The 9,581-nt window shown below is 50.0% G+C and overlaps 1 protein-coding gene across 1 annotated transcript in view; it reads left to right on the top strand.

The window, feature by feature from the left end:
- The window catches only part of LOC107108679 (myocardial zonula adherens protein-like), a 61,114-nt gene that overhangs the window by 39,608 nt on the left and 11,925 nt on the right, over nucleotides 1-9,581 (top strand). Inside the window, 2 exon segments of the mRNA XM_015409163.1 lie at nucleotides 1,463-1,546; nucleotides 2,879-2,979. Of these exon segments, the coding sequence (XP_015264649.1) occupies nucleotides 1,463-1,546; nucleotides 2,879-2,979 (185 nt within the window).

A 9,581-nucleotide genomic window follows, 5' to 3' on the forward strand; every position in this document is an offset into this window, starting at 1 on the left:
ACCGAAGTGGCACCTATTTATCTACTTGCAATTTCTTGCTTTCGAACTGCTAGGTTGGCAGGAGCTGGGGCCAGAGACGGGAGCTCACTCCGTCATGTGGTGCCCTCGGGTCTTGACAGAGCAGCAAAAAGTTGCCCCGGGGAGGAGCGGAAGGACTTCAGAGGCCAGGCCGATGGCCACCCTGTGAAGCAGCAGCCCTTCCTGTCGGCATTTTGTCTAGGAGGGCGATGAATTCATTTCGTTGAAGCGTTTGCGCATCAGATAAACCATCCAAGCTGCAAATTAGTCATTCCTCATGACCTCGCTACGCCAGCCTTTCTCCAAGGTGCCTGGGTGTGGCCCTGTCCCCCCCCCAAACAAGTGTGTGATTGATTGATTGATTGATTGATTACCAGGTATTTCCCAACCCAGAGCTGGCCCTGTTGCAGAAGGAGAGTCCCCTCCTGTGCTGCTTCCTCCTCCTCCTCAGAGCCTCTCGTACATCTTTCGTTCTTAAATACGTCCCCCTTTGCCGTTCGCCGCATCTTGCGTCTGTGCAGTGGCAAAGGCAAGAGAAAGAGGCGGAAGAAACGGCTCACCCGGTAAAGGTAAAGGTAAAGGTTTCCCTTGCTGGAAAGCCAGTCGAGTCCGACTCTAGGGTTGCGGTGCTCATCTCCATTTCAAAGCCGAAGAGCCAGCGCTGTCCGAAGACGTTTCCATGGTCATGTGGCCGGCATGACTAAACACCAAGGCGCACGGAACGCTGTTACCTTCCCACCGAAGTGGCACCTATTTATCTACTTGCAATTTCTTGCTTTCGAACTGCTAGGTTGGCAGGAGCTGGGACCAGAGACGGGAGCTCACTCCGTCATGTGGTGCCCTCGGGTCTTGACAGAGCAGCAAAAAGTTGCCCCGGGGAGGAGCGGAAGGACTTCAGAGGCCAGGCCGATGGCCACCCTGTGACCCAACTGACTTCAGGAATAGGATTTGAACCCACATCTCTGTTCACAGTCTGTTCACAGCACTGTCATTTATGACAGTATTTACCTTTTTTACCAGATCTTACCATTTGATGTCTGAAAGACATTCGAACCCAGATCTCAACGGTGCCGGTCTATTCACAGCACTGTCATTTATGACAATATTTACCTTCTTTACCAGATCTCGGCATTTGATGTCTGAAAGACATTCGAACCCAGATCTCCATGGTCCACGTTACTGTCATTTATGACCATATGTACCTTCTTTACCAGTTCTTACCATTTTGGAATCTGAGACTTGCCAGGTGCCTACAGTGGGATACAGGGCTCCAGACCCGGGAACAGGTTCTTGGCTTCTCACTGCAACGTAACATGCTTTTCCTTTTACGGTCTGCTTAAATATTACAGCTTAGTAATACGGGCCTTGTCCTGACAAACGGCATGCTTCCTTTGAGTAGCTCAGCGGCACAGCTTTACAGCGTTTCTTCCTTTTTTCCTCCCAGATTGAGCTGCAGAAGAGGAAGATGAAGGAAAAAGAGCTCTTTATATTGCAGCTTCTAGAAAAAATATCTTTCCTGGAAGGAGAGGTAAGCCTTGTGCTTGGCTGATTTTCCAAGAGACGTCCTTGCTGCTGATTCTTTGGATGATCAGTTCTCCTTCTCTGCTCTCTCTCTCAGCTCACCCCCCCCACACACACACACACACCGTATTCTCCTTCATTGGCATTGTGCGCATCCAGTTTTTAAATTCTTTTTGTATTTTGTTGTGGTGGTTTACATCAAATGGCAAGGCGGCCTGGGCAGGACTCACCTTCCCACACAGCCTGTACCTCGCCTAGGTTTGAGGAGCTTAACGCCTAATAAATATTAGCCTCTCAGGATTATCTGTTGCACAAGTTGGTATTGATGCCCAAATGTAAGCTTGTAAACATTCCAAGAGAAGGGTATTTTCACTGCACCTGTTAGTGGTTCGGTGTGGGAGATGGCTGCTGCTGAAAACCTAAGGTGGGTGCTGCTGGAAACGTTTACGTGAATACATGAAATTGCCTTGTACTGAACCAGGTCATCGAGGTCAGTATTGTCTACCCAGACTGGCAGTGACTCTCCAGGGTCGCAGGCAGAGGCCTTTCAAGTCACCTACAGTTCCGCAGGGCCTGCAAGACGGAGCTCTTCCACCAGGCTTTCGACTTAGGAGCCGCCTTCACTACTACCACCAACAATTGTAGCTATAGATCCTGGCCGTTAATTTTGACATCTGGCCTGTGCCGCCGCGTGACTTAGGGAGATCACTGAGGTGAAAAACTGTCTGTCTGTCTGCACTCTTCAGTAGGCCATCTGAAGTACCTAAGGAAATATTCCCAGCACTTTATGATTCTAAGAGCTTATTTGTAATTGGATTGCTTAAATGTTTTTAATATGGATTTTAATGGTTATTTATGTACCAACCAATGTAAGCCGCCCTGAGCCTGTTTCCGGAGAGGGCGGAGTACAAATTGAATGAATGAATGAATGAATGAATGAATGAATGAATGAATGAATGAATGAAATACCTGGAGAGGCCAGGGATCGAACCCAGGATCTTCTGCATGCAAAGCAGGGGTTCTACCACTGAGCCACGGCCCTTCCCAATTGAGAGATGCATTGCTTTCTCTGGAGAGGCAGCATGCATAAATAAATAATAAAAAGAGGAGGGGGAATAATCAGGGATCATGCTGGAAAACTGTAGTTTTTTTTAATCAGAGTGTAAACAAACTCTGGCAAAGAAACATCCGGTCCTACAATGCCAAGACCACGGCCATACGACCCGGAAAATCTTACCAACAGCTAATGAACTCTGGCCGTGAAAGCCTTTGACGACATATTGTAGCTTGAAGAGTTGTTTTGAGAACTTTCTGTTGCTGGGTTTTTGTTTGTTTTCAGAACAAAGAACTGCAAGACCGTTTGGACTACTTGATGGAAACGCAGCCGAAGACTGACGTAGAAACCAGAGACATTGCAGTGGGCTGTGATCTCCCGCTGAGGTATCTGGGCCTGAATCTCTTCTGGCCCGTCTCCTTCCTTAGCCCGCCCCTTCGACAGGCTGAGCCGGAGTGGAGGGCCTGCAGCTCCTCTTCACGTGTGGATTTCTGAAAGTTACGGGGACGGTTGGAGGAGGGGGAGAAGCCTGAGTGTGTGTTCCCCCGGGGGGAGCTCTGCCCCCTTCGAAGGAGAACAAGGAGGAAATTATTGCGTAATGAATTTTAATAGGTTTGCTGTTCTCGCTTGCCAGAGGTACCTTAGAAGTATGCAGGGCAAGACATTTTCACTGGAGCCATTTAACGAGGCACCAGCAAAATTACTCATTCCTGATTTTTACCCTCCTAACGTAACAGCCAACTATGCCGGCTGGCAGAATTTCTGCCTTCTCGAAATGGTGCTAATTGGAAAAGTTATGAACATTTCTGAGCGTGCTGACCGGCGGTCACGCTGTGTTTCCTGGGGACTCCGGAGGTGCCAGAGCATCTTGATGTGGTTAGACTGGAAAGTTCTCCTTGGCCTTGACTCTGCTTCACTTCGCAGAGCTCATTTCTTTTCCTTTTTTTGGTATTTTTTATATTTTTCGTGTGTTTGTGTTAGTATGAGTGTGTTTGTGTGCCCCTGGAAGTCATGGCGACCTCTGGTGACTGACCCCTACTGAGGGCCTGAAGGGTAATTCGGAGAGCTGGCTGAATAGAGTCTGCCCCCACCTCCTACCTCTGGTATTCCTTGGAGGTCTCCCATCCCAGTACTTGCCAGAGTCGGCCCTGCTTAGCTTACGAGATCGGGCTTGCATGGGCTTATCCAGGTCAGGGTGCAGAGCTCCTTATCTCTTTGCTTGATTTTCATACGGAAATCAACGTAATGAATTTTTGTGGGTGTGTGGAAAGCACGGAGTCTGTTCGTGCACCGTGGCAGATGCTTCCAGCTGTGACTTGGCACTCTCTGGCAAAGAAATCGGGAGGCATTTTCCATGCTGTTTGAGCTGCTCAAGGGCAGCATAATAAGTTGGATGGAAGCAGGGAGACGGGCAGGGAGGGGACCCCAAGACGGAGGGCATGCTCACCTGCCCCTCCCTTCTGGGGGTTGCAGGTACTGGGACCAGCCCAAGGAGGAGGGAGGGAGGGGTCAAGCAGTAGGGAGCCATGGGCAATGCTCCCTCTAAGCTGTGGAGTCCTGTGAGCAAAAACTCTACTTTGTGAGCTCCTGGCATTAAAGCTGTGAGCGAGCGATTTGGCTCCTGCATCAATTAGTCTGCTCTGGAGCCGTCCTTCCTGAGCGAAGACAAAAATGTGTGAGCTGGAGGCTAAAAAACTGTGAGTTAGCTCACACTCACTCAGCTCAGAAGGAGCACTGGCCATGGGGACCAGGAGAAGCAGGAGCTTGTCCCAGGTGTCTTCTTTCTCCCACCCCAAATCGACAGTCAGCCACCAGCTCTCTGAGAATCATACCTACACGTAGTGCAGCTGTTTACGGTCTGATTCAAAGCCTCAGCAATGTGTGAAGCAAACGTATTGGTTGAACCTTGAAGCATCCAACAACCTGTGCTCCCTCCCTCTGCCCCCCAGCACTGAACAGAGCAGCAGGCCTCTGGTGTCCGTGCCAGCAAGGAACTACACGCCGTTCAAGAGAGTCCTGGAGTATTCCTCGAGAACAGGTGCGTCTGCTGACCAGGCAGACCCAGGCCTTCCTCACAAGTGAGCAAGCCTCTCGTGCCTCTTCTGCATCTGGAAAGACGGAGGAGGAGGAGGAGGAGGTGTGCCACGCAGTGCAGCTGGAGCTGCCCAGAGCCTCTGGGTAAGCCTGGGTTTGAAGCTGCTCTCGGCGGCTGCTCGTTTGCCGGAGAGCAGAAGGTGGCGCTTCCTCACAAGGGCCGTGTTTTAAGCACTCTTGAGGAGCGGGACTCTGGTGCTCCGTGCCGAACAGCCCAGCACTCCAAACTGTGAAGGGAAACACATTTATCTTTAGTATATTCCTGAAGTTGGTGAGTGGCAGCCCTCTTTCTCCCTTAGGGCGTTCGGTCTTGCTTGGAAGGGTGATCATGCAACTGCCAAAGACGATTTTGTAGCTGATCCTGGTCTAGAATGGGTGCGGGGCGGGGGGCATGGGAGGCCTTTCTGCTTCTGGCTCAAAGAATACTTACTCTCTTGGATTGTGGTCCCCCTTAAGAGGCCAGGGCGGCCACCGTCTTGAGCACCTGCCGTACATTTCAGGCCTCCGCCCCCACCCTTCCCCTCCTCAGACCTTGGTGAAATGGATGTCGTCGGTCTGTAGATTCCGACCTTAAGCTCAGCCATGGTGTTAATGGTCAAGTTTACATCGGTGACCAGTAACCTCAAGATCTCCCCTGAAGACCAAATTAGATGTTCATGAATGCATCTTCTTTGGGGTGGTTGTTTTTTTTAAGTAGCGATTCCTCAGTGCCTCGATTTGGATTGGAGAGACCGTAGAGAGAAAAGTTGTTTAGTCCTGATCAAATTAGACCTCTGTTCTCCTGCGCTCTTGCTTGCCTGGAAAGGAGGTCAACAGGCAGGCCTCTTCTGCCCTTGGCGTGTCTTCTCCTGAGCTCTCAATGAGGGGTCAGCAGCTTTGAGAGGTGAAGCCACCCAGGTGCCTTCCCCCCACCTCTATATCTCCAGCCAGTCCCCTCACAGCGGCCACTTCCCTGTTAAAGCCCTGCCACTGGTCCGTCCCCCCCCCCCCCCCCCCCCCCCCCCGATTCCCATTTTTATATCTTTTTGTCTTCCCACACCACCAGTCTCCAGGAAATGTAGTATCAGTTCTCCCGAGTATTTTAAGAAACGAACGTTTTTACACACTCCTATTTAACCTTCCTCCTATTTAAGAAAACACATTGCTTCGTATATTTAAAATGTTGTCATAGTGATCCATTGAAGTACCGTGAGAAATCCTTCGTCCTGACGTTTCAGCTGGATGTCGATCCCGCCAGTGCCTTGTGTCTAGTCCCGTGTTGTGTCAGGTGTCGTTGGACAGAAGGGCCCAGCCGTCCCTCAGGCATCCTCCTTGTGTGTTTTGTGTCTTTATTCTGTTCTCGGTTGAACAGTTTGCTGTCTTCATGAACTTGCACTGTTTGATAAGCAGAGGAAGTGAGCACTCAGCAGGAGGGAACCTGGTTCACTGCAGGTCGCTTGAAGCGCAGTCCGTGCGGAGCTAAACCCTTAGAAGGGCATCCCTCTCCCTAGGATTGCACTGTCGGAGAAGGCCTGAGGGCACACTGTCCAGCCAGTGCTGCTGCAGGGCACAATGCCGGCTCTCGGGAGACAGCCTCCTTTCTGGGGTGGGAATTAGCAGCCCTGGAAGAGCTTCACTGCCTGCCCGCAGGGACTTCCCTCCTTTCTAGTGGAATTCTTTCCCTTGTGATCCCAATACGCTGTGCTAGCCAAATGAAGCATTGTGCTAACCACGCAGCTGCCTCCAAAACCGGCAAGGATGCGTTTAGCCACCCCGTTTGTGACGTCACCTCGTTGGCCTGCCCCCCATCGCACCTGCCGTGGAGCTTTGCAAACAAGGGATGGTGCTGGTGGTCTCCCGGATGCTATGGAGGCGGGGAGGGGGCCAAAAATGCACAGTCGCTTGTTTGGGCAGCCGGCCCTAAGCTATTTTTTGGAACAGTGTTCGTTTGTGTATTTCGGCCACATTGATGAGTGTTGGGTGATCTGTTGCCGGTTGCTGCTGCTCCTGTTAATAATTGTGTGTGCGTGGTAAAATTTGGGGAGGTTTGGTTGCCTTTTCCCTGCCCACAGCCATGTGAAAACTCCTGAATCCACATCCCATATAGGTCGGCAAGACTAAACTGCCGGCTTGGGGGTTTTTCTTTTTACCTGAGCTTCCTGTTGCGACTGTGCCCACACACTTTCACACAATTGAACAAAAATCTTCCCTGGGTGTGGCGTGGGTGCCAAGATGTTGCTTCAGCACTCTAGTAATTGCCTGCCATCTTTCACTAGGGAGGCTGCAAACGCACATCCCCCCCCCCCCCGTTCTTTTTCCCTTTTTTTTTCTTTTTCAACATGTTTTCAAAGTGGTGAAGATCAAATGTAGAGGGGTTTTTTTTAAGATCACATCACTGCAAACTACCACATTCGGTAAAATTAAAAAGAAGATCCAAAAATAAATAAAACTGAATGTCAAAATGACGGTCAAAAGAGCAACGTCAGAACCAAGGCACCAGGCCAGCTGAAGCAAGCTGAAAAGAACAGTCGCTGCCTGTTTGTGGAGTGTTGGGAAAGACCGCTCCCAACCAGCTGCCCGTCCAAGGATGTTTTCAGCACTGGGGGGCAGTGACTGAGAAGACCCTGCCTCTTGGATCCGTGCACACTGCGTTTCTGGAGGGTTAGTTGCAGCTTTCGAAGTACTGTGCGGATGTGCAAAACCACTTCAACCAGAAATCATGGCAAAATCCATGAGCTTGGTCCCTGGCTGTGATGACTAGGCCCCCCATGGTCACTTGGCCATAGGGTCCCTCCAAGCCCCCCTCATCTCCACCTTCACTTCATTTCACTTGGAGTTTGTTGGCGTGGCTGTGTGCTAGCCGCATCCTCCTTAGCTGAATGTATTTCACTTGAATTGAACTTCATGGAGAACTGAGTGCCTTTTCCCATTAGGTTGCCACTGTTCACCAATCTGAATGTCTTGACCTTATGATAGTTTGAGTCATGGGTTTCAGCTGGCCCCAGGAAAAGGGTGTTAGGAGAGCAACCTTCAGGGAGCACTGAATACTGGCTCGTTTGTCTATGAGTTGATGCTCAGAGTTTGGGTCTAAAGAGAGTCAACAGACCTCAGTCTGGCATTGGACAGACGAGCGGGAAGAGATATGAAATACTGACGAACTGGAAAGGTGTGTTGTCTTAGATACCGCCCCCTGCTAGTCTGCGAGCCTAAATGATCTGTAGTTTATGCGATTTAATACAGCTGCTCCTGGGAGAGGAAGTACAAAGTCCAATAGTCATCGCAGAAAGCAAAGCAAATTGTAAGCACAAACCAAAGAAGAATTTATTAATGCGAATGAATTGCCCAATACAGCTTAACAAAGGGATGAAGTGAGAAATTCTCCTCTCTTTAGGAGGTTCAGTGAAGACTTTTGTTGAGAAGCTCCAAGCCACTGCTTCCTCACGTTACTCAATTTTCCTTTGGCACCTGCCTGAAGTTCTCCATTTTTGTTTCTGGATTTTGTGTGTGTGTTTTCCGGGGGGGGGAGGGGGTGTTATTTGCGGTGCTTCCCTCTCTTTCTGTCACTTTTTTCTTCCTTGCAGGAGCCAAGCAATGTGTTTCTTGCTCCGGCATCCATAGCAATATAAGCTTTATTCCGACTGTGCCTCAGCCCTTAACAATCCTCAGCCAAAGAGAACTTTTGCAGCTTCACAAAGGAGTTGCCAATCCAGAATATGTTGTGTGTTCGGTTCCTCTTTTATTTACAAATGTCCGTGTGTTGCACTGCCTTAAAAATGTCTATTGAGTGACGTCATTTTGGATGCCTCCTTGAATAAATGCTGTGTATGGAAGTTGCACTGTGTATAGCCCATGGTTTTTAAAAAGGAAAAATGCAATAAATCTGAAGTGTATATTTTTCCATGCGTCAAGATTTTTAATTTGCCTTAGCTATCTGGATGAGAAAACACATCAGATTTCACTAGTGTATTAAGAGCATCAAAACTTGCACGGTTTCTTCACTTCTGTTTAAACACTAGCTGGGGGCCCCTCCCAAAATACGGTCGCAAACACCCACAGAGTCGGATACAAGCAAGGACTTTGAAATTGGGGGCGGGGGGGGCAGGAGTGTGTGTTGTATTGTTGCATCTAAGAGAGGAGAACCGACAATTTCCGTGTGTGTGTGTGTGGGCAGAGAACATGTGCCCAGCATTGTAAGGGGCCACTCATCTGACAGCAAATACTGATTCTGTGAACTTAGGCAGGTGGTGAGAGGGAGGGCAGGGAGGGTGGCCTCAGTGCTCAGCTCTTGTGGCCCTTTCTTACACACCCAGGGAAATGTCAGTCGCCACTTTGGGGTCAGGAAGGAATTTCCCTCCAGGCCAAATTGACCCAGGGATCCTGGAGGTTTTTTGCCTTCCTCTGGGCCCAGAGCAGGGGTCACTGGGGGAACAAGGGGGTGGGAGGTAGTTGTGGACTTCCTGTGTTGTGCGGGGGGTTGGACTAGATGACCTTTGAGGTCCCTTCCAGCTCTGTGTTCCCACTGGAGAAGATATGATTGAGGTTTATAAGATTATGATTGGTGACATGATTGAGGTTTATAAGATTACGCGTGGGACAGAGCAGGTGGAGAAAGAGGTACTTATCTCCCTTTCTCACCGTACAAGAACTCGTGGGCACTCCACGAAATTGCTGAGCGGTCGGGTTAGAACGGATAAAAGGGAGTCCTTCTTCACCCAAAGAGTGATTCACACATGGAATTCACTGCCACAGGAAGTGGTGGCGGCTACAAGCACGGACGGCTTCAAGAGGGAATTAGATAAGCATATGGAGCAGGGGTCCATCAGTCGGTATTAGCCACAAGGTATAGATAGGGGCTCTGGGGCAAGTGATGCTCTGTCTTCTTGGTGCTTGGGGGGGGGGGGCAACAGTGGGAGGG

This window comes from Gekko japonicus, unplaced genomic scaffold (assembly GCF_001447785.1).
Source record: "Gekko japonicus isolate JY-2015 unplaced genomic scaffold, Gekko_japonicus_V1.1 scaffold167, whole genome shotgun sequence".
NCBI classification, from domain to species: Eukaryota; Metazoa; Chordata; class Lepidosauria; order Squamata; family Gekkonidae; genus Gekko; species Gekko japonicus.